Source organism: Dunckerocampus dactyliophorus, chromosome 20 (genome assembly GCF_027744805.1).
Source record: "Dunckerocampus dactyliophorus isolate RoL2022-P2 chromosome 20, RoL_Ddac_1.1, whole genome shotgun sequence".
Classification (NCBI taxonomy): domain Eukaryota; kingdom Metazoa; phylum Chordata; class Actinopteri; order Syngnathiformes; family Syngnathidae; genus Dunckerocampus; species Dunckerocampus dactyliophorus.
In genome coordinates this window covers 17248301-17274259 of record NC_072838.1, presented here as the reverse complement: position 1 = coordinate 17274259, position 25959 = coordinate 17248301, and the positions used below count along the sequence as shown (strand labels likewise).

Sequence of the window (25959 nt, the reverse complement as noted above, 5' to 3'; positions counted from 1 at the left end):
GGTGAAAAATGCAACTGGGGAGTGTGTGTGTGTGTGTGTGTGTTATTGAAGTGACTTTGGGCAAGTTGAAAAAAACTGCAGAGTCCAGCCGAGAGACGGACACAGCGAGAGCCATCATCATCATCAACACCATCATCATCATGTGCGTTTGTGCAGGGCAAATGGCACAGGTGTATTTTACGTGGTCCTGCATTAGTCAACAGAGATGTTTGGCAAGCTAAAAAGCAAAAAAAGATTTGCGCCTGTTGTGGTCTGGAGGAGAATCAAAGTCAGACACCTCAAACTAGTCAATGAAGCCAATAACAACGCATGAAAAGCTCGCAGCAAATACATTTTTTTTTAAAAACCCAGAGATGACTTCATCCAGTCATAATTTCATTGATTTATTGTTCACCCAAACTTTCCTTTCCTATAACCACGGACTAAAACACCAATTAAGCCCCCAGCCAGGGGAGGTAACTGAGCAAGGACTGTGGTGATGAGATAATGTCCGGGCTTACAGGACAAGTACATTCAAAGGGGAGTGAGGTCGAGTGAAGCTAACACGCTAATACTAGTCCTCACATCCAATTAGGAACACCCAAGTCCTGCATCTGTTTACGAAACGTCTTCTGCCTCAAAGCTTCACGTCAATCAAAGGAAGCGTGTTCGATATGTAGCCATGAGCTGAAATGAACGGTTGGTGCGTAAGCTTGTTAAGCTTTTTTAATGAAGTTGTCTTGATTGACAGGCCGCCTTTTTTTAAAAAGTCTCCAGACGCCAACTGAGTACAATACAAACAAGATTAACGCTTCAAGAAGGAGATGAAGGAAATGAGCTCATTGACAAGAGACGACACACAAGAGGCCTAAGAAAGAAGCCTGTCCACACGGGGAATGTTTTCAGGTGGAAACTAACATATTTTATCGTTTCAGCCTTTCATTCCAACGGCAATGGCGTTCTGGGTGCCCTGAAATTCTTTTTTTTTTTTTTTTAACGGCTTCCAGAGTGGGAAAAACTGATGACGCCGGTTGTGTGCTGCTGCCGAAAAACATCTGATTATTTCCACTGACATGACTCCCAGTCGGCATTCTCTTGATATTTTTTTGTCTTGCAGAAGTCCATGTCTTGTCAATGTGACATCACTGACCCCTAGTGGCCAGAATACTACACATAACTTGTCTTTCAATATTTTTTTACAAGTAATAGTCCACAGTCAACCACGAAACAGCAGTCATTTATTAATTCATTTATTTTTTAACAAAATGCGATCGAGTGAGGGAGCCATGTCCGCACCGCGATGTAGCGAGGGACGACGGTATTTGTGAAAGTTCAAACCCCTGAAATGGTTTTATGTTTGTCCTTGATCCATTACGGGTTGGCTTGAATTTGCAATACAACAAAATGAAGGTTGGAAATCCTCCTGGAAGGGAATGTCTCTGGCTTCTGAGGGGCCGCTGTCCTTCCGTTCCGTCTGGCGTGTCTTTCAAACCAACTCTTTTGCGTGTCGGCGGGTGAGTAGGTGGTGTTCATCCCAGTGTGCTCCTCCAGATGCTTCATTCAGGGTGACTCGTGTTCAAGAAGCGGAGTAAAAACACAGTTGTGCGATTATGTGTGCACGGGTGAGCGAGACAGTGCGTCCCTTAGGACAATTTGCATAGATGCTGTCAAGACCGGAGAGGGCGCATTAGAGCTTTGCAACATCAGCTGTTGGAGTAAACACACTAATGTACTTTGATACAGACACACACAGAAGGCTAGCATGTGTGCTAACAGCAATGTGATGTTTCATTTAGGAAACATTATTTGTCTCTTAGGCAAATGGCAGCTACAACATTGTCTTGTTTTGTGTTTTGGGGGCACTTGGTGAGCTTTTAGGGAAAAGTATGAAAACTAAACAGGAATAGGACCACCAGGCACCTGAAAACTGCTACGATTTCCTCGACAATTAAAAGAATTATATCCAGCCTGGCCATAATTTAACAAAAAAGCGCCCCCCAGGCCGAACACCACACTGACTTGTCCCGTTTCCAGGTGAATAAATGCATTTTTCCAAGCTTCTGCGGCGCTGTGAGTCGCGGCGCAGCAGCGGTGTCACAGGCGAGAGCAGTTAAACTGTCATCCTGTCACAGCTCGCCAGGCAGAGACGCCATCTCGCAAATAGACAGTAACCAGTTTGACCGCATCTAAGCGACCTTGAGCCAAACTCCTGATGGGTGCTTTTTGGCAACTCCGCCGAGGAGCAATAGCACCTTTATGACTACACTGGAACCAAAAGATGGGTGGGCTTTTTACTTCGCACAGCAACAGAAGTCACAGTGCCCTACAGTTGACGAGTTCAGGCAGGAAGGGAGGGGTTTGTTGAGTGCAAAAGCCAGTCGTGGTCCATGCGTGTGGTCCACTTAAGGTAAGGTCATCCTCACCTGAAGACATGGGGTGGAGTCTTTCGGCAGGAATAATGTGTTGGCCCAATAATCTTGTAACCTCCACACTGAAAGCGGAGATGAGCCCTGCCCTGACTGTGCTGATTTGCTTCCAGTATCCGGTATGACAAATCCCAGGTCTTTAGTCAGCACGTCACTCATTCCAGCTTCTCATACCCAGGACACTTCTAAAGCCTTTTTCTCCTCCGGCCGTTAAGAGACATTCTGCTAATTACCGCGATAAAGGGCTTAGCCGAGGGATCGCTATATATTAGCGCTGCTCTGTGCTAAGATACCCGTCCAGGTGCATGCTGAGGCTTCCTCGCAGCTGCCAGAGAGGAATCCAGTTCCTACTACGAGTGCTCCAACTGTGTTCCCACAGTTCGAGAAGCCCTTCCTTTGTCTTGTGCAACATGATCACGTTGTATCCACCCGTAAATCCCCCGCAAAAAAATGAATTCTCCGAGGAATACCAACATGACTATTCACTTGTTTGGGCATTTACAGTACTTGATCTCTTACATGATTACATACCTGAAATCAAGGTCAACGTCCAACCAGGCACATTCTACAGCAGATCAATTTGTTGATGTACTCAAATCTGGCTATATCGCGGTTCCCTCACTATGTCGCGTTTTTAAAAAAAAAAAATAAATGGTTGTTGTTTCATGGTTGGCTATGGCCTATGATTAGTCAACAAATACTGAAAGACAAGTTATACGTAGTATTCTGGTCACTAGGCATCAGTCATGTCGTTGGATTACATTACAATACATTTCTTGCTTCGATTTCAATGATTGCAGCGTAGCCTCCTTGAACTGCTGTGTTTGCGATCACGGTGCCATTCCCGTCCATTAAACTCAAGAGTCAACTCAGTTCAATCAATTATTCTGTATTCAAATTTAACAAGACATCTGACATCAGCGACGTCTCATGCTGCTTTGTGGAAGTATGACCGCCGGGAGAAAGCTTTCAGTTGACGACTCCTGATCTCTCCTCCCACACGCGGAAAATCTCGGCTGGATATGAGTTCAGGGTCCCCCCTACCGTCTGGGGACTGTTGAAAGGCATTCTGTGTCGGCAATCGCTAAGTGGAGTGGGAGTCGACAAGGCCAGTACAGAGACGCTGTGAGTGTCATAAAAGTAAAAGTACAATATTTCAGACCAAAAGAACTTTTGAAAGGCAATCGGAGATCACAACGAGAGAGCCCAAAGGGAGTGATGTCACCAAGAGGCGAATCCCACTGGTGCCACCCACGGTGATTAAACTAGAAGAGGCTGCTTCCTTAAATCAATGATACAGTCATTTATCCTTCAACTAAAAGCTTCAAAATTATTGATTTAGCAATGCTTTCTTATTAGGGGAACAGGGTTTTGCCAGCCTTTAGAGTTATAAAACATTGGTGCAGCAGCTTGTGTTGGGTTATTGCCTGTGCTCGTGTCATCATTCAGTCGTATAAAAGTTTGTTATACACGAATGATCCGACATTATGTTGAAAATTCTTTATTGCCGTGCCTTTTGTTTATTTGTATTTAAAAATAGGTTGGGGAAAAAGTTATAATATTATTGGAATAAAGTCATAATATTATGAAAAGCAAATTTATGAATATTAAGATTAAGAGAGCTGAAACAGCAATAATGAAACAGTAATAATATGCTTTTTCACCTACAGTATATCACAAAGATGAAATGCAGTTTCTTTCTTGAAATATGTATAACATTTTAAATAACATTGTCTTCGCATATCCACTGTACACGTGTGGCCCTTGCATCCTTTCAGTATTTCAGTTTTTCAGTATGCGGCCCTGCTTTCGGGTGTTCAGCCAAATCTCCACGAAGTTTGGTGCACACCTTTCAGGGACTGACAAGCACGTCTGTAAAACTTGAAAAACATGGCCGCCGTCAAGCAAAACGACGTACTTACTGAGCAACTAACTGTCCATCTAATGATGACACAACTTTGAGGATATTTTGAACGCTAGCATTCTGACCACAACCCAGAGGCTTGTAAATGGAACATATTTTATATTGAGACAAAGATGAGAGCGCCATGGGGCGTCCTAACAGTCACGTTTTCTGCGCTAATTAAGCTTTTCTATCGGTTGCTCTTTGTGTATATTAATGACTTCGCTTTTCTCCACAGTGGTTTGTTTGCTTCGGTAGTAAATCAGCAGTTTTCTTAAGTCTCTCGTGACACTGCTCCGTCTTGAAAAATGATGCAGTGCTAAGTTTTTTTGTGTTGGGCTTTTTTCCATTGACTTGACCTTATTGTTATTGTGAGAAACTGCGTGTTGTCAAGTTGTGGGTAAGGAGCAATTAAACAGCTTTAGAGTGGAAGTAAAAGAAAAGACTTACAAACAGTTATGGGCGAGAAATCACTGGAGGAAACGGACAGAGCGCCGCCATGGAGACATTTACTATTATGACTGGGCATTAGGAGCAAGTGGGAGTTCAATATCTTCCCTTTGTGATAGCCTGGGAATCGAACCAGCAATCTTCAGATTGTCAACCAGCCAGTCACAACCCATGACACCCACCCTCCCCCCGTGGGGCACTGGAAGTAATTGAGTGGAGAAAAGAACGCTGCTGTCTGACATGAAAATCAACGCGGCGTGACCACACCATTACACACACACACACACACACACACACACACACACACACATATATACAAATAGCCAGCTGCTTAGACCACAGTCAGCTCCAGACAAATAAAAAAAAACATACGCATGTCAAGGATGATTATTCTCTTTCAATCATCACAAGCGAAGAACATGCATGCAGTTTAGTGGCTTTATGACTCGATTATTAATATGTGATCTGCCTGACATTCATGAGAGGATACAGTAGCCCCCCCCCCCCACACGCGTATAGCAAATAAATATGCGACACCCAACTCTCGAGACAAGCGGATGCACGGGATTCGGCCTATGAGAACGAGACAAGACGAGATTTTAACCGTAATTTTATCTAGCAAGACTTTTCTAAAACTTCCCCCATTTTCCATAATTCAATATTTTGCGTGCCATTTAAAAATGAATGGACAATTTATTTTGATTTTTTCAGCACATTTCTATTTCAGCATTCGGCCTACATTTCCGTTCAGCTTCAGCATTCCTGCTGGAATTGCTTCAACTCGTTACATTTGCTGTGCGGCTCGACGAGAGATGACAATTTCAACTTTAAAAACCTGCTGTTAAGAGTGCTTGTGATTTCGTGTCTTTGGACTACAGACACCCTACACACGTACTGTGCTGTGTGTGTGGAAGTGTGTACTTGTGTGTGATCATTTCCCCGCTGATTTACGTGACCTTTTAAGGTTGGAGTTTAAGACGCTCTCCGAGGGCAACCTGGGAGCGCGAGCGAGATAAAGGCGAACTTACATGTTTGTCGTACACTCAAGAGAGAGCGCACACGTGGAGGCAGCCACGTGGCAGCCGTGGCCTTTAGCCTGCGGCGAAACGACAGCGCTTCCTGGCTTTATCGCCAAATTCTTACTGGCTTCACGTTTTTTTCACACAGTCATTTTCTTCGTGTGTGTGTGTGTTGAACACATTTTCAATCATGTACAAGCTTAGAGGAATGGCCACAACAAAACTGTAGCAAGTAATTGGATTGTCTTTTGCGGAAAAACACAGACTTGTCTTAACCGGTTTTAATTACAGCCGACGCTGTTGTTTTTTCGTCTCATTTCATCCCTTAATAGTTTCATTCATCTGCTTTGCCACTGGAAAATATTTGGAAAAAATGAGAGGAAAGACTCCCTAGACGAAGTTCGGTTCGTAATAAAAAGTAGCATAAAGAATTCCGACAATTTTATTACAGAATATCAACAAAAATGAATGTGAGCAAATCTCTGTGTTGATGTCAATTTGAGGAGCCTGAAGTCACTCCATTGCTACCTCAGTCGGTTAAAACTCTGCATTGAACAACCTCCGTCCACACCCGTCAACATTTGCATTTGAAAATGAGGGAATTTTTCGGGAAAATAAGGGCAATTGCTTGGTGGAACAACCCGACTGTTGCTCACCGTACGTGGATCAACAGGAGCGTGACGGGAAAGAAGGGCAACATACGGGGGGGGGGGTGTTTGGCAGCTGTGCATTTTACGCTAATGATAAAATAAGAACAAGAACTCAGGGTGTCCCGATGCAACTATTTCACTTAGCAATAGTACAGCCTTCAATATCAGTCGATACCAATTTCCATCCCATATGAGCACGAATCACTCATTGAAGACTTATTCTGTAGTGTGGAATGTTAGAAAAGGCGTGATAAAGTGATACTACTCAAACAAGGAACAACAATAGCTACACCCATTTACTTCTTTATGCATGTGGGATATACAGTACAGTGCCAATAACCAACATTTTAGATACTCTTTTTTTTTTTTTGCTGATATTGGCCCGTTATCAGCAATATCGGCTCGGGACCCTGCTAAAAAGAAGTATAGCATACTATAGTATAGCGACATATAACTACAGCTTCTTTGTGTTCTAGTACGAGGCAACAAATCAGCGTTCAAAGAAAATATCTAGCGTCCCACCTGAGCGTTCCTGTCTTTGGGCTTCCTGACTCTTCCTCCCTTTCTTTGTCAGCTGGAGTGTGCCAGTTAACAGTAATTATGAGGTTTCGAGTTAATTAGTAAGGAGCACCCAGCTGTTTCATCCCCAGAAGACAAAGGCCCTTCAGCACACACACACACACACACACACACACACACACTTGTGCATACCTGGGGGAGACCAGTGTGTAAAAAAACTAATAAAAAAGTCAAAGCTGCTCAGTTTGGAAGTATAGGACAAAACCGAAATAAACCAGTTGACTGAGGCACACATTTATAATCAATAGTGACTAGGGGTGTCACAAGCAGTGATGTTGGTAACGCGTTACTCTTGCATAACCACTTTTTTCAGTAACGAGTAATTTAAAGCGTTACTATTTCAAAACAAGTAATCTGATTAAAGTTACTTATCCAAAGCCACTTTGCGTTACTGTTTTTCAACAAATAGCAAGCCATCATTGCCGCTGTGACGGCAGCAGGAGGGAGCTCGGCTTTTGCTAGGTGGAAATACAGTCACTACTTCGAGTTGGTGTCCAACAAAGATATGAATATTAAGGTTCGTTGTACGCTCTGTCCTGGAGACAAACTGTTATCTGCCTTCAATAACACAACATCAAACTTGAAGAAACATTTGGACTCGCAGCACGGCACAGTCAAGCTCACGGCCAAAGTTCCTACTGATGAAGCAAAAAGGAGAGCTACGAGTGCAGCAGGTCCGACGCCACTCAAACAACAGAAACTGGGCTTCGGTTGAAAATCAGTAAGTGGAGGGGAGTTGAAGAGGTTGGTTGCGCGGTACATTGTGGAAGAAATGTTGCCGCTGAACACGGTTGACACACCGTCGTTTCGTGCCATTATACAGAAGCTCCCCACTACTGTCACAGCCGAGCTTCCGCACAGAACATCATTTTCATCCTATCTGGAGCACGAGTATGCTGAAATGGAACGTAATATCAAGACTGCGATGAATGATGTCGAGTTTGTGTCAACTACTGTTGATATTTGGACGTGAAACAACAGAAGATATATGGGAGTGACGCTCCACTGGATCGGTAGAAAACTTATTATTACATTTATATATTCCATCCATCATTTTCTATACCGCTTTATCCTCATTAGGGTCGCGGGGGCATGCTGGAGCCTATATTTTTTTTTACATTTTCATAAAACAGATGTCCGAGTTAAGCTGATGGCAAGTGAGACTTTTTCTTAAATGAAAACATTCATTTTCGATTTTTTATTTAAGTTCAACATTATATATACATTGCTGATGTTGCACCAATAAAAATAGTGTTAATAAGACCTGTTGTCGTTCTGTGGTGAAAGGTAGAGTTGCAGGCAGCAGCTGTAAGTAACTGAAAAAGTAACTAGTAATGTAATTTAATTACTTTCTAAATAAAGTAATCTCTAAAGTAACTAAGTTACTTTTTAGTTCAGTAATCAGTAGTCAGTAATCAGATTACTTTTTCTTAGTAACTGCGGCAACACTGGTCACAAGACGGGACGAGATTTTAACATTACTTTTAAGAAGTGCAATGAAAAAATATGTTACAAATATTTGAAAATATATTACAATCTGCTCATTTAATTTCAACTACACTCTTCTGCATTGTGTGTGTATGCTAGCGGCCCCGCCTCCACCCACCGAGACAAAGAGACTGTATGACTGACAAAAGGGCTTACTCCATTCATGCCGTTGTTCTATGGAACAAACGCACCAACGTGCTAAAACCAATGCACAGAGTGAACCCTTGTCCTACCTGTTTGGAGGCAGTAGACCAGGAAAACAGACACGCGTGCACATGGCAATATATTGAGGCAGGCAAAATGATTGAGCTCATATTCATTTATTGTGTGATTAGTTCATGTATTTATTATTGGATTTTTTCTAAACAAGAAATCGTCACGTATACATTTTGTGACACCCCTATGAGGGTGACCCCTATGTGACTATAAGAGCACTGTAATAGTTCATCTTTTCATTCATCAGTCATATTCAGTATGTCTCACTAATCGAACTGAAAATACTTCCTTGTCCTCCATGGCACTCTGAATATGACCTCAAGCGTCAAGGCCAAATGATGAAAAGATTCTAATAACATCATCATAACAAACTGATTTCTTCATTTGGCACCTCAGTAGTCACAGTTTTGGCAACAGCTACGTTTTGTAGTGTGAATGAAATGAATTCCCCGAGTAACAATTAACACATTCCTCGCTAATATATTCGACGTTGCTAGTGACACATCTTGGAAAAGCAGAGAAAAACAATGGAGGCTGCATCCATATTTTTTTTTTTACTAGTACATTAGGGCTTGCATCTAGCCCTAAATTGAAGTTGCAACTATGGCAATCAGGAGAGGCGCACACAGGAAGCACTTTTCATTCACCGAAATGCCTGGAAAATTGCCTTCTGCCGAGAGGAACGAGATGAGATGCTGCAGGTAGAGAATGAGGTCCCTTTAACTGGCATTACATCTAAGCGAGAGCGCCGTTCGACAATCTAAGCAATAAACTAGCTTACAGTAGACAATAACGCCACTCGCCTGCTTGGGTTGTACATTCCGAACCTTGAGAGGTTGTACGCCGCCATGTTCCTACAGGGAACAGAGTGTGACATCACTTTTAAGGTAGCAGAGTTCAGGTTAGCAGGATTTAACTTCTTTTTACGCTTGTACGCAATTACAAACATGAATAATCTTTGTATTGTCATTGAAGTTCAGATTGAGTTTTTTTCACATGACCCTTTCCTACTAAAATTGCCTAACTTCTTCTTACACTTGTAGGAATACCAAACTTCATACTTTTATTGCTGTATTTTACAGGACGTACACCAAATGTCCACTTAAATCACAGTCTCGGAATGGAACTCGCATGTAACCAGAGGACAACCTGTAAAGGTTATATGGTGGTGACAGTTGGACCCTGGAACAGATGACAGTCATCCCTCGTTCATACTGTAGTCGTTAACTGACTCTAGATGCTACCACAATGAAGGAATTTCCGTGACATAGGATTCAATGTTAATAAATGGACTGTTTTCATAGTCAGAGCATAGAAAACCTGTTTATGACTTTCTAAATATAGTTTTCAACATTATTGGATCCCTGTGACCTCCCCTGGGCATTTCTGTGTGGAGTTTGCATGTTCTCCCCGTGTGCGCGTGGGTTTTCTCCGGGTACTCCGGCTTCCTCCCACATTCCAAAAACATGCAGGTGAGGTTAATTGGCGACTCTAAATTGTCCATAGGTATGAATGTGAGTGTGAATGGTTGTTTGTCTATATGTGCCCTGCCATTGGCTGGCCACCAGTCCAGGGTGTACCCCGCCTGTCGCCCGAAGTCAGCTGGGATAGGCTCCAGCATGCCACCGCGACCCTTATGAGGAAGAAGCGGTATAGAAAATGGATGGATGGATGGATGGATCCCTGTGACATGAAATAACACACCTATAGTCACCTTTGCACTCCTATCACCCATTGTTTGCACCACACTGAGCAACTCTTATGCTGCAGGGACTCGAGATGGCTGCTAGCCAGCAAGCTAGTGAGCTAACCAGTTAGCCTGGAATTTATTAGATATTTTAAATATTTTCAAAAGTATAAACTTACATAGACAGCCGCCTCATTTTAGGTGTTAGCATGCTAAGTTTGCATGTTAGCATGCTAAGTTTGCATGTTAGCATGTTAGCAATGCTGGTACGCTAACATTAGTATGTTAGCATTTTAGCCATTTTTTTCAGGTATTGTCTCGCATTAACACTTAGCGCTATCATACATGCGTTAACATGTAGCAGTTAGCATGTTAACTACAGCATTTTCGTCCAGCGGCAGCTCATCGGGGTTCGAGCACGGGATTGGACAGCGAGTGCAGCATTGCAATTTGCCGTCAGCATCAGTAGCATTCACATGCAATTTCGGGAAAAATTGCACATGTCTAGTTCGAGAAAATGTGAAATGTGAATTTATCTTGGAGATGAATAAAGTATCTATTCTTAATCTAAATCTTACCACTTCCACATGGAATGGGAGGAGAACTTATTTTCACTCTATCATGTGGGACATGCCATGGCTGACTTCATGCAGTGTTAAGGTAATGTAATGTAAGCTAATGTCTCAATGTTTTGTGTCATTACTGCCACCCATTGAACAGAATACTACATACTGTATGACTTGTATTTCAATATGTTTTGACTAAGAATAGACCAGTCTACCACCAAACAGCCATCATTTATTCATTCATTCATTTCTGGAATACCTCGATATAGCGAGGGAGCAATAATTCAACCGCGATATTGTGAGGGCCGACTATTTCTATTTGCATTATACCGCAGAAGCGAGGTGTAATAGTATGAAATGACTGTGTTGTTGAGGTATTATCTATGACTGAGGCTGCTGCACGGGGATTAAGGGACTTTATTGAAGAAATATACAATATTTGTGCTTGTCAGAAGTTTTTGTTTGTTTAAAAAAGGTAAAAAAAAAAAAAAAAAAACCCACAAAGGTAATGCTTCCAATAGAAGTCCAAACAGAGCCGCTCCAGCAAAGAAGACAAAAAGGGGATAAAGAAAAGTGTTTTGTGGACATGGAGGGAGATAAAGTGAGCAAAGTAGAAGAAGATGTAACCTTGGTGACACACGTGCAGTCCGCTGCACCTCATGCTTGAATGGATTCCGAGTCCGACTCAAATCCTTTTATCTGCCGGCCGCTTTTATCGCTCGCCGTCTTTTGATCCCGCAAACTCATTTCAGCTGAGCCGCTACCAGGTTGTTGTTTTTTTTTATTTTGGGGGGGTGAGGGAATTGTGACGAGTAGACTGAGCAGCCTTTTATTTCCTTTGTGTTCGTTTGAGAATATATAGTAAATTACCTCCTCTAGATTGTGGCGGCAAAGTGGCTTTGACTTTCTAAGTATTTCATGAGTCATCCAGGGTATATTTGCTGTCTGATACACAAGCTTAAAAACATACTTTCTGCACTGAACCTAACCAATTTTACACTGATAAAATAGAAATAGAAATGCACATTACACCAACAGAAGGCAGAGGTGAGAAAACTTGGAGCCGTTGAAAAATGAGCTTACTTAGTATGCAGAATAGCATGCATTATGTATATTTCCCTGTTAAGCATTTAAGCAGTAGTCTGCAGTGTGGCCAGCATAGACCAAAGCGGTTCGCCAATAAATCCAGTGGTTCTCATGCTCGCAACGAATACATTTGGACCGCAACAAAATGATTTGGAGCTACCGGTTTGTCCTCGCTCATTAACACAGAGAATAAGAGGACCGGGCAGGAGGGATCGGTGTTGCCAAATAAGCGACTTTGTCACTATACTTAGCAAGTATTCACACACCTCTAAATACTCTTTATAAAAATAAAAAAAAAAACAAACAATATCACGGTTTGATTAGTGCACCCTCGCTATATCGCACTTTTTCCAAAATGAATGAATGAATAAATGATGGCTGTTTGGTGGTAGACTATGTTCTATTCTTAGTCAAAGCATATTCAAATACAAGTGATATGAAGTATTCTGCTCAATAGGTGGCAGTAATGACAACATTAGCTTACATTACATTACCTTAACACTGCATGAACTCAGCCGTGGAATGTTCCACATGATAGAGTGAAAATAAGATCTCTTCCAATCTTGTTTTCGGCTTCTTAAATTTAAAAGAAATAAATTCCAGGCTAACTGGTTAGCTTGCTAGCTAGCAGCCGTCTTGAGTCCCTGCAGCATAGGAGTTGATGTGATGAAAACGATGAATAACAGGAGGGTAGCTGTGACTATAGGGGTGTTATTTCATGCCTAGAGGGCTCCAATAAAATATGACTCACACAAACAGCATTTTTGAAAAAACGTGATAGAATGAATTTGCGAAATCCGAAGTGGTGAGGCATTAGCGTAGTTGAACATATTGTGATTTGGGATGCATTAGAAAATACATTTCAGGAAACTGCTGAGAGAATTAGACTTTCTATTAACAACAGAAGGAATATTTTCAATCACTTCGTCTTGCATTTGAATCCAAAGAGACGTCTGTTTTTCTTATTTCTTTGCACATTCCCATCAAACGAAGCGCTACACTGCCAGTGAACAGAACCCACAAAGAAAGTTCATCTCAGGAAGCTTGCCAAAGACAACAACAACACATCATTCCGATGATTCAAATTATTTGTGCGCGAGGAAACAACAAACCCGGAGGCACACAAAAAAGCCACAATGTGCGGTTAAACAATTAGCTTTGTACAACTGGTGACACACAAATGGTAGCGTGTGTGTGTCATAGTGGACTGCGGGGATTGGATTGGAGGCATGCGGTGAAGCAGCTGCTCTCCGTCTGACCTGCTCACCTACGAGCAGACAGGTGAGGGAAGTTCAACGTGTTTATCGTTGTCCACCACAGAAAAAGGCCTGTTCAGACGAACACAGAAAATACTAGCCAGGACTTTCATTTTAATTAGGCAGCTGTTCCTTTTATGTTTGGGCATCCTCTTCATGTACAAAGGAGGTTTATTTTTCTTACTCCAGTCAAGACACGGACTAAAAATGGCATTTTTATTTTACACATAAACTTGCATGAGCTTAAGAAATGCAATGCAAAAGTTGATGCGGTTCACGCACTGGATATCATTTGATGGTGCAAGTGGATGGTTAGCATGTTGGCCACACAGTCAGGAGATCGGGAAGACCTGGGTTCGACTCTCTGTTGGGCATCTCTGTGTGGAGTTTGCTTGTTCTCCCCGTGCGTGTGTGGGTTTGCTCCGGGTACTCCGGATTCCTCCCACATTCCAGAAATATCAATTCAATTCAAGAGTTTTATTGTCATATGCATAGTAAAACAGGCAGTTATACTATGCATGTTTATACTATACTATACACTATACAATACATGCATATATGCATGTTAGCTTCATTGGAGACTCTAAATTGTCCATAGGTATGAATGTGAGTGTGAATGGTTGTCTGTCTATATGTGACCTGCCATTGGCTGGCCACCAGTCCAGGGTGTCAGCCAGCTGGGATAGGCTCCGGCATACCCCCAAAATGTATGGAAGGTTGCAAGTTGATCTATAGAATGAAATGCTGCGTTCACTTCATGTGTTTACTGCCTTTGTAATGGCAGAATTAACATTTTAGGTTTGTTTTTCTCACACCAGTCAAGACATGGACTCTAAATGGCATTTTTATTCGACAGATAAAATCAACCATTGATGCAATTCATGCCTTGGATATCATTAGATGGTACAAGTTCACCTGCAGAATGAAAATGTTGTTTACTCTACATTTGTACCGTCTTTGTAATGACAGAACTAACATTTTAGCTTTACTTTTCTTACTCCGGTCAAGATGTGGACTAAAAATGGCATTTTTAGTCTACAGAACAAAGCAAGAGTTCATGCATTGGATATCAGATGGTGCAAGTTCATCTGCAGAATGAAAGTGCCATTTTTACTCCATACTGTATATTTACTGTACTGTATTTACTTTACAGAATTCACATTTTAACTTTACTTTGCGTATTCCAGTCAGGATATGAACAAAAAATTGCATTACATTCTCCAGATAAAAGCAAGAGTTGGTGCAGTTCGTGCATCGGATATCAACAGATCAAGTGCAAATGCAAGTTCATCTGTAGAACGAAAATGCTGCTTTTAGTCCATATCTTTACTGCCTTTGCGAAGGCAGAGTGAACATTTTATGGTTTACCCTGCAACAACACATCAGGAGGGTACAACTGACCTATCTCACGACGGTCTAAGCCCAGCACATCAGTAGGTGAACACGCCAACGTTTGGTGAATTCGGCTCCACAATGACAGGAAGATCCCGGTGCTAACTTTTCTGACACCGCCGGCTTGAAACCCAAAAAGTCCGAAGAATTGTGAGGCCCTGCTTTCACAGTCGGTACTCATACTGAAAGTCAAGGTCAAGCAAGCTTTGGCCCTTCTGCTGTCTGTCACCCATGTCAAGACATGAACTAAAAATGTCATTTTTAGAGTTCATGCCTGGGATATCATTAGATGGTAGAATGACAATGTCACTTTAGCTCCATATCTTTACTACGAGTGTCCCCATACAACTATTTCACTTACCAATGTCGCAGCCTTGTATCAGTCCGATCCGGTATCAGCATGAATCATATGTAATTTTATTGTTATTTTGTAGTGTGACATGTTAGAAAAAGCTTGATTAAGTGTTCCTACTCAAACGGAGGACAATAGTCAGCAATAAGGGCGTCACAAGATCTCGCGAGATTAAAACGGGACAAGATTTCTCGTTCAGAAAAAAAAATGTCTCGTGGGCACTAAGCCTATGAACGATGAATGAATGAATCACACAATAAATAAAAATGAACTGCATAATTTCGCCGTGCATGCGTGTTTTCCTCGTCTCTCGTCTCCAAGCAGGCAGGACGATGGTTCACTCTGTGCATTGGTTTCAACACCTTGGCACGTTTGCTCCGTAGAACAACGACATGAACGGAGTCAGCCCTTTTGTCAGTTATACAGTGTCTTTGTCTCCATATACAGTATATTGTATAATATAGTCACATATTATTTGGATTTTGTCATTGTATTTTTATTAAAAGTGAGATTAAAATCTCATTGTCTCATTCTCGTAGACCCAATCTGGTGTATCGTCCCGTCTGTTGAACTGAGTGTCTGTCGCTATCTCTCTGGTCTTGCGACGATCATTATTGTGATCTTTAGCAGATATACTGTAATCCAAGACTTGGTTTTTATACTTTTGATCAGGACACCCCTCATCTTTACTGGAGTATGAAAAATAAACTTACAATTTGAATTCTGCCTGGTATCCAAAATAATAGGAACACCTTTCAGTATGATAGTGTTTTCTATCAACTACAACCACACGAACAAACAAATCAAACATTCCAAGCCTAATGTGCAGGTGTACCTAATGCTGCGGCCACACAAACGTATACAACCTTCGACAAGCTTCCTCAACTACAGACAATCCAATTATTCAAAGCACAGCAGCGACTAGGAGGGGTTAAGTCAGGAAACGGTCCCGTCATAGGAAGACAGAAGAGATGTTAGGTAAGCAGGTGACAGCAGCAGCCCCAAGCTGTGAGCTGAGTGCACCTAGAAACAGCCTGACAGTGCCTGCTGGGGAAATGAGTGTGCTCTGGAATTGAAGCGCGCGCGCACACACACACACACACACACAGACACACACACACACACACACACACACACACACACACGCATGCATCGTGCACACACAGACGCACGGAATAAAAACACAAAATGTCTCCAAAGGCAGGAAATACATCATCACAGAGAAGGAAAGTTTGTGAGATCACAGCCAACAAGACGACAGCAGCAAGTATTCTTTATTCCTTGTGATGGTTTCAACTACCCGCACTGGCTTCTTTGTGTTTCAACTACACAAGGTACAACAAGAAATCACAATAATTGAGCTTCCAATCATTTTTATATGCGACAAGTGCAAGTATATGACAAGTGTATGTTTTGATTTACACGTCTTGGTTGTGATTAAGCAAAAATTGCGATGGAACTTTGTAGAAAGGTGAAAAATGACCAAACAACTTCATAAAACAGTGGTGTTAGTCATTGAATTACTTTGTTAGCTCGTTAGTAGATTAGAGAGGAATGTCAACGTTATCAATGTTCTTCAATCCCTTGAGCTCCATTTGTATTTTAGTTCATGGAATCATTTTTGTGTTGAAAATGTTGTGTATTTCCACGTTACATTAGTCTTTTTATGGGGGGTGAGGTAGTGACCCACCCGGTCCAGCAGATGGAGCTGTGTCTGGCAGCGGGCACTGTTATCGCCCTGCACTTCATTTTCATTCCAAGGAGTTGTCACCGTGTTACAATCAAGCATAACTCTCACTTGAGCTACAGTTTCAGTCTGGACTTTGTCTCCTACAAATTCCTGTCATGTCTTTCCCCGAGTGGGACGGAGGAGGAGAGGGTGGTGGAGCGCACCATCATTAAGGGCGTGAGTATCTTCCTCAAGGACACTCTGACAGCGACACACTCTCCCGACTGTCAGCGGGGATCGAACCTTTGACCCACGCTGCCCTTCATGCATCCATCCATCCCATCCATCTCTCCTGCTTCCTTCACGCTTCCAGCCAGCATAGCTGTAGCCGTGTTTCAAGATTCAAGAGTTTTATTGCTTACCGAGGAAGCAAAAATACCTCCAACACACGCAGAAGAGGAGGAAGGAGGCACCAGCTGGAGATGAAACTGTCTACGTTAATTTCTCATCACAGAGTCAGTGTTTGTCTCCTGTCCCCCACGCATGTGCGTGCGTGTTTGTGGTCACGCCCTCGGGGATGTGCTAGCTTGACGTGCCCTGAATATTTTTGTATATTTATTATTGTGTGTGTGTGTGTGTGTGTGTGTGTGTGTGTGTGTCTGCATGCGTGCACGCGTGGGTGTGTGTGCAGGAATAACATGTTCGTGTCATGTCTACCTCCAATCATCTTTCAAATAATGACAAGGCTAGGAAAGACTGACAGATAGGGTTTGTGTGAGTGTGGGTGTGTGTGCGTGCGTGTGTGTGTGTGAGGTGAAGAAAATCAAAAAGAATTTAAGTCACCTTATGAAAGACTGCAGAGTTTTTGCTGTTAATCTCCATTGTAGCTTCTATTTGAAATGTAGCATTCTCGTAAAGGAAGGCAGCATTAATACTGAGGTGGCTTAGAGTGCAATTTAACTCACGGCCGTAAGTTGCAAAAAAGGTCCTTTGATAAGTGATATCAGCGCTTCAGTCAGTGGCCAGAGCCGGTTTCATGAATCGTACAACACTTCCACTTCTGTTGCCACAAATCCTGAAAAAATTATCAATCATTGCAGAAAACGCAAGGTGAGGTTTGTTGGTGACTTACATGATTTTATTACGTGACAATTACTCAACATTTTTTTAATAATAGTGGCGTTATTTAGATGAGCAAAAGACTCATGGTGTAAGTTAGTCAGTTGTATTGCGCAAAACTTTACGTTAAAATACAACGTTGTAGAGTAGGGGTGTTAGTTGTAGCATACTAAAAAAATTTCAATAAAACTTTGTTGAATAGCAGTGTTTATCCTAAAAATGTTACATAATAGTTGTATTACTTACAGTAGCTCTAATATGCAAAAATACCATAAAGATGCATGCACATGTCAATATATCGAGGCTGGAAAAATGGTTGTTAGTTTTTATTTATAGTTTGATTAATTGATTTATTGATTATCGTGACAGGACAGATAATGTTTGTCATCAAGCGCTGAGATTTTGCACTTTGTTCGGCAGTGCCTGAACGCACCATCGTTGCTGTGTTGTACTTGTGCTGTGAGGCGCAAAGGTTCGTTTGGCTACAGAAGCACTAGCTTAGTCTATCCGGCCTCAAAACTTGCAGTGTGGTGAACGCAAGGTAATATGTGGTCATATCGTCACTGGAATTACAACAGGCAAGCAGCGTAGATTATGTAGACGCGGCTTGGAGAGCCTTCTCTAGCCTGCTAGCGCTAGCCTGACGACCAGGCTAAAGGTTAAATCGTGGATCTTATTCCATCTGTTAATAGATAATCTTACATTATCGTTCATTAGTAGTGAGTACTAACACAGTTTATATTTTGCTCTTCAAGCCGTGTGTCAAAAATAAACATCTTACTCGCTTTTTTTCACGATTCGCTGGTGATACCGGAATGTAACCACCACAAGACAAGAAAAGATTTTAACATTGCTTTTATGAAAAGTACAGTAAAAAATAGAAAAAAATACTGTATGTGACAATATATAATCTACTAATTACATTTTTACTAGGTTACACTCTCTCTTCTGCACTCTGTGTGTATGCTACTGACCCCGCCTCTACCCACTGAGACAAAGACTGTATGACTGACAAAAGGGCTCACTCCGTTCATGCCGTTGTTCTACGGAACAAATGCGCCAAGGTGCTGAAACCAATGCACAGAGTGACCACTCTTCCTGCCTGTTTGGAGGCGAAAGAGGAAGAAAACAGGCACGGGTGCACATGGCGATATATTGACGCCGGAAAAATGCTCCAGTTCATTTTCAGTTATTGTGTGACTAACTGATTTATTCATTATTGTCCCAGGCCTAGTGCCGATGAGACATGTTTTTTTCTGAACGAGAAATCTTGTCACGTTTTAATCTTGCGAGATCTTGTAACACGAGAGTTACAGTGGTGTTTGTTTGATTGCGCAAAAACTATAAAATGCAGAATGGTTCCGTTAAATGGCCAGACTCACCATAGCGTCGTTAGTTGATTTACACAAAAACGACCATAAAACGTGGTGTGTGTTAGCTATTTTTTTCTATAATTTAGTGTAGCCCTCGGAGGACTTAACTAAAAGGGTGATTTTAAAAAGTATCCAGGACAAGAGCTTTGGAGCATGTGTTAATATCATGCTGCTGCTACATTCATACTATATTACACAGCCATCCTCAGGCAGGCTGCCTCACTAGCTCCCAAATTCCCCTCTCTGCTCCATCCCGGCACAGCGTCAGTATTTACAGTATATGATCTCCCTCTCTGAGAAAGCAGCCATAAACCACAGGATTAAGTGCGTTGCAATGGCGCTCATGCTAACTGTGCGGACACAAAAAGTACGACCATGTTTTGCTGCCTCCTTGCACGCTAATAAGCCATCATTTTCCAGCGAATATCCATCCATTGCTGACCAAAGTTATTACCCGGATACTAAACTCCAAACCATTAAAAAGGTAAATGATTAGCAGCAGCATGCTAATGGACGACATCAATCAATTGACGTATAATCAGCATCGCAACAGCAAAGCGCGGCGCCAATCAATCTCTGATATCCGGTGAGGGGTTATAAAAGGCGGCGTGGAGGAGCGCTTCACTACGCCTGACAGCCCGTCCAATTTAACACTGACGACCCGCGTTCAATTACTACCCAGGGATGACGGATACATTTCAATCGGGGCACGTGGCAAAAGAATAAAGTGCTGCATTTCCACGCCTCATCATGAATGAAATTACTTATTTTTTGCCCCTGGGTTAATTGCCCGATCACGTGTCGGAGACTAATCCGTCGCTAGGTAAGCACACTGATGATCACTAAGAAAGCGTGTTCGGCTGCGGTTTGGGTGCAATAGACAGGCGGAGAATACATTCAGGGCTTGTAGACGGTGAAAAATGTGCGTGGGTTGTCTTCCTGTGAAATGCAGCAGTGTGTAAATTAAGTCCCTGGAGTCACACGACAAATCGGACAGAGGATGAGGAAGAGAAGGCGATCCAAGAGGTGTGAGACAAAGGAAGGTAAAAGAGGATGGAGCTGAGAAGGACACTAATATTTTGTGCAAAGGCCTGGGTGAGGTTTTAATTTATGCTAGCGTGGTTGTGAGTACAATTCTTCAAAAACTACATCAAACTTATTCAGAAGGTTGTGTGGACACGGGTCACAGGAGAATCACCCGTTAAATAATCTTGTGCATCCAACGCCATTGGCAATAAAATGGGGTTTTCACAGCTAGCTTGCTAGTGAGCAAGATTCTCCAAAAACTACTCAACGAATTTCCACATAACTTTTAAGAGGGGTGGACCAAAAGCCAAGGAAGAACCCTTCTAATTATGATGACGGTAGGAAGGAACCTCTCTGCTACAATACGTTTTACCAGAATTCACTACCAACCGGAATGAAAATGCGTTATCAATTTGAATTAGACAAACACTATTGAAAAGATTTCCACAAAATTATGAGGAGGGGTGCGGAAAAAGTTAAGGATGAAGAATTGAAGTTTGGTGGAGATTCAAAAAGACGTGTTTGACTTTCGTTGATGTTTCGATATTTTTTACCTTAGTTGGATACATCCAGAATGGTTAAGTTTTCAACACTGTTAGTTTGTGAGTGGAGGACTTCGCAAAAACTGCTTAACAGATTTCCACAAAACTTTGTGGAGGGGTCGGGCAAAGGCCAAGGAACAACCGTTAAAATTTGGGACAGAGCCAAAGGGAGGCTTTTATTTGACTTCCATGAATCTTACCATGTTTCTTTCCTTAATTCGGTACCATAAGGACTGAAGGTATTCAAAGTTTGTTGATAAGCAGGATTACGCAAAAACTATATGATGGATCTCCTCAAAACTTGGTGGAGGTGTAGGGCAAAGGTCAAGGAAGAAGTCTATAAAGTTTGGTGGCAATACGAAAGTTTTTGTTTTGCTTTCTTGAATGTTAGGACACTTTGAGGTCTTTTTTGGGCCATGGGATCTGTCACTGTGTCCCAATGGGGGGCCACCACTGTAGTTTTGAGCTGAAATGCAACTCCTCGTCATTTGCGAGCCAACTTTTTCGACTTTTAAGCCACGGTTGCCAAAATGTCAGCCAAATGTCATCAGGTATCAAAAGCTTTTCATTATTTACCTTTTCTTTCTTCGGCGGTTTTAATGGGTTTTATTTGCTTGGCTGCTTCAGCCCAACTTCTCTATTTACCTTTGACATTTTATTCATCAATTTTAATGTGCCCTAAGCTTTTTTCTTTTTCTTTAGAATGCTTTGACTGAAACACAGGTGAGGACCACAATCCACACGACCCCGTAAGGTTGCAAATTATGGAATCTGTCTTTATCAATGAAATCAAGGAAAACCTTTTCTTGAAAGTGTGCTCTGTCCTGGAGGTGGGGTAGAGTCTCAACGTTTCCAGGGTTGATAGTTTGTTCGAGGTCAGATTTAAGCCCTTTGAAGCACCTTTCAGATTGAATTTCACATGCAGGGATGGACGGATGCTAGAGACAAACACAAATGGACGCCCATGCAAACATGAACAACACTAGCCTAAACGTTAAAATTGTAGCATTTCCCAGACTTTTCAAGCAGCTTTCCCACTGATCCATTTTGGGTTTTTGGCCCCGTCAGCCTCCACAGCATCGCCCTATACACTCAGCCATGACAGTGACAAATGCTGCTCAAACGGCATTAAGCCTTTAGCTACCACTTCCTGTACAAGCTCCTCCTCCTCTCTTTTATTGGCAAGTTCTCAAAGTCGGGACAAGGTGTCAGTCCTATCCTGTAGCTTGAGAGGAGTTTGTGTCCAAAGGAAAGCGGGGACGAGTGTAAGCGGGGGTGCTACACTGAATATTTTACCATTTGAATCCACTTGGGAGAGGAGCAGGAAAAAGGGGGACAAGAAGGGCAGATAAAACGTGTTTGTGTGACAGGGGGAATGGGGGGGGGGTAGGGGGGGACGGGGGCACCTTCATCATTATATAACAAATTTAGGCTTCATCTTGAGGAAAAATGCTGCATAAGGAAGGACGGGAGTTGATTGCCATAAACACTTTCTCTCTCTCTCTCTCTCTCTCTCTCGGAATAAGCAGCTCACGTTCACGCCGCCACAGCCCGGGAGCTACCGCAAGAATATTTATTGGCTACCGGCTCAATGGCTGTATTGAGGAGGAGAGGGATGGAGAAGAAGAAGAGGAGGAGGAGGAAGAAGCTGGTTCAATCCCTCTCCCTCTCAATCCCCATTTAGCCGTGCAACACTCCATGCATACTGCGATGCGCGCGCACACACACACACACACACACACACACGCACACGCACACGCACCGCAACCAGTGGCGTGACCCTCGCTCTCTCCCCCGCATGCATGCATCCAATCTCCCATACCTTGCGCGTGCGTGCAGATGGAGCCGAGGACGACACTCCACAGGAGACAGCGTGCGGCTGCCGTCATCCCGCCGTCCCTCATGCTCGCGTGCAGCCTCCTCTGTCCTCCTCCTCCGCCTCCTCCTTGCGCTAGACGGCGTTCCGTGCCGCGTCGTGCCAGGCTACTGCGGGCGCATCCTCCGCGTTGAGGCGAGCGCGAGCCCTCTGAGCTCTCCCGCATGCTGCTTCACATCCAGAACACGGGGAAGGAAGGAAGGGGAGGAGGGGAGGGGAAAGGGAAAGAAGGGAGGGATGGATGGATGGATGGAGAGAGATAGGAAAGGAGAGAGGATAAGGGGGGGACGCGTGAGTTTTCTCCTTCCTCCTCCTCCTTCTACCATAGACTGAATAAATCCATCATATGGCGCTCCGGCGTGAGAGGAGAAGTGACTTTTAAATGGGCCATCAGTGTCGATGTGCAAATGTGCAAAAGAGTTGGCGCGTCAAATCCACATCTTTTCCTCCGCGATGCATCCGGGCTCCCTCGCTGGTATTTCCAAAAAAAAAAAAAAAAAAAGGATATCCTTTCTCTCTATATTTTCACCCCCTTCCTCAAAGCCTCTTCTACTCCTTTTCCCGTCTCAAGTGCAGATGCAGGAATTGTTGCATCCTGATCCCGCTCAGCCTCCCCTCACTCTTTCTTTGCTGCATATCAAAAAATAAAGAATCACATCATCATGTAGTCAAATGGGGAAAAAAAAATCCCTCTAGTCAGAAAGCAGAGGAGATGTAACCACCTCCATTCCTCTCTGTCTCGTCCTGCATGTGAGGCTGAATGCCTGGCTGGCGGACTGACTGACTGACTGGTGCGAGATGATGCCTTCAAGTGCTCCTCGGAAGCCCCCACGTTATAAGTCACGCGCGTCGATTGCGCGCGAGGCACTGCCCCGATGGCTGTGTGATTAAAAAGAAACACGCTGGTGCAAAACGGAAAAACAGTCGCGTGCAAGGATCTCGCTTACCTCCTCGCCTCTGGGAATGAAGTCAAATAGAGAGAAGGAGTTTGGGAGTTGGTGGCAAATTGAGCTCCCCCAGCAGTGAGCATGGGTGGGTGGGACTACTGGTCCGGGCATTGGTCGCCGACACGATGCAGCGATACATGCATGCATGAACAGTCCACAGATTCATCAAAAATAGTACTTGACTTATTTAATAGCCAATGCAACACTTAGCTATGCATTTCCAATTGTCAATAAGAATTGTGTCTTTTTCCTAAAAACCCAGCAACTAAATCGGAATGTAAGATTCCGCCTCGGCCCATGCTTGACCACGCCACAAATCAGTCAAGCCTGCAAACTAGAAGCGATGAAAGCACATGTTTGGCGACGATAATGAAAAATATCGTCGACCCACGCTAAAATGAATGCCATGCCCTGCCCCTCATAAAGTTCGTAATAACCTTGTAAGCAGTGTGTGCACAATCCTGCCAACAAGTAGCAATGAAGACGAACATCCTGGCAATTGGCTATGGAATGTGCCAAAAATGATCCTCACGTTTCAAAAAAGGCTCGTACAGATGTGCAACAAAATTTGATCAGTTCTTTGTTTTTCCATGCTGCCTCTCGAGGGATTTTGTAAAAATCGTTACAAGAGCCTCAACGATTGAAATTAATCGAGGAAACCAACAAAAAATATCAAAAATTCATCAACATCGTTTGAGCATTTTTTGCATAATTCCGCAGCATTCTGCATAAGCAATGAGAAACAAATGACCAATTGAGGGACAATTCAGGAAAATGTCATTATTTGTGGTTACAGCTCCAACACCTGCGGTGTTTAATACACTTGACAGGGTTAAGCCTCTCAAGCACAACTGTCAACATTTGCATGATAAAATAAGGGAAATGTTCAGAAAGATGAGGGAAAATAAGGGAACTTCTAATCTTCTACAAGATTTTCCATCAGCACCTCCTTCCCCAGCACCCAAAGAACATTTTTTGCAACTGGAGTGCAATGGTGTTATTTTACTGGCATTCCTGTTTGATTCTGAAGGCCTGACTTTACCGCTTACAGGATGTGTTATGGCGATGTTGCCACAGTGTTGCCGAGCAAACCAGAAGCTGTGCTGCTGCGGCAAAAGGATTTTTGTTTTTTAAATACGGGAAAACATGAGAAACTATCAACTGGGAAAGAAGAGCAAAATACGTTAGTTTCCTGTTGAAAACGTAGGTGTGCTCTGCAAGGAGAAAACCCAAGCACGCCTTTACAGTCATGCTATAACAGAAAAACAAAGTTGTCCGAGCTGCTTGCGGTTTGACTCGTAGGGACTGTTTGGACGATTTGCAACAACCCAGCGTTTTGTTTCGCTATCTCTCTCTTTCGCACACATCAATTTTGTATTTCGCCCCTCCGAGTAAGAGGAGGAGAAGGCGACCGTCGCATCAGAATCCATCTCCAACCATCCGTTACATGGCTGCATGGCGTGTGGTTTGCTCCTCCAAGGTTAGCGTGTACAGACTGAGTCGATGATGATGATGATGATGATGCCTTTTTCCATCTTGAGGCCAAACGATTGGGGTTGACACAGCTACTTTTTTTTTTTTGATAAACCGACCATTTTGAATAGATAGACAGAGAGATAGAATGGAAAGGTGCAGGCTTCACTGCTTAAACCAATCAAGTTAACAGCCGATTCCGCTCCCTTGTGTAATAATCTTGGGAGATAAATTATTGATGGAGCTTTTGATCCATTCATTTATTCAGCAATGCCTGCATCTTTAGTATAATCCATGCACACTGGCTTGAAACCAATGAGAATCTCATCAAGGTGCTGGAATATCCAAAGAGGTGTAGCGGCACCACAAATGAACGTGTGAGGGTTAATGGATGCGTTTGTGTATGTGTGGGTGCTCTCGCAGCTCTCTTCTGCCATCTACAGGCGCACCTCCCTCCACCCTGCCTGCCTGCCCGCCTGCCTCCATCTCTATCTTTCCTCAATCTTAGCTCTCCGGGAGGCGATCTGCATATAAGTAAAGAATGGTGCCTACTCGAGCACTTATACGTGTTTCTTCCAAAGCCTTCAAGTGTGAAGATTTGCCGGCCCTTTTCCAGCTGTAACGTCTGCTTGTTCCTGCTTTGAGAAATCAATAAGCCATGTGTGAGGTTTACGTCCTAGGAGAGTAACACAGAGAGAGAGAGAGAGAGAGAGAGAGAGAGAGAGAGAGAAAAGACAGGAGGAAGGAGAGCGGGGGGACGCTTGGAGAGCTGAAGGGGATTGGCGGGAGGTTGGAGACGTACATAGAGCTTGAGTGAAGAATATAGGATGAGATGAGGAGGGGGAGGAGGAAGGAAGGCAATTAAAACAAAGAGTAAAGAAGCAA

General features: G+C 43.1%; 1 protein-coding gene across 6 annotated transcripts in view; it reads right to left on the bottom strand.

Annotated features, from left to right (window-relative positions):
* csmd3b (CUB and Sushi multiple domains 3b) overlaps positions 1–23617 on the bottom strand; it is a 285038-nt gene extending 261421 nt beyond the window's left edge. For all 6 annotated transcript variants that reach the window (XM_054763453.1, XM_054763451.1, XM_054763454.1 and 3 more), the window contains exon 1: positions 22601–23617. In XM_054763453.1, coding sequence (XP_054619428.1) covers positions 22601–22820 — 220 coding nt within the window. In that variant the 5' untranslated portion in view covers positions 22821–23617. The remainder of the gene's footprint in view (positions 1–22600) is intronic.
* Between the last annotated feature and the right edge of the window lie 2342 nt (positions 23618–25959).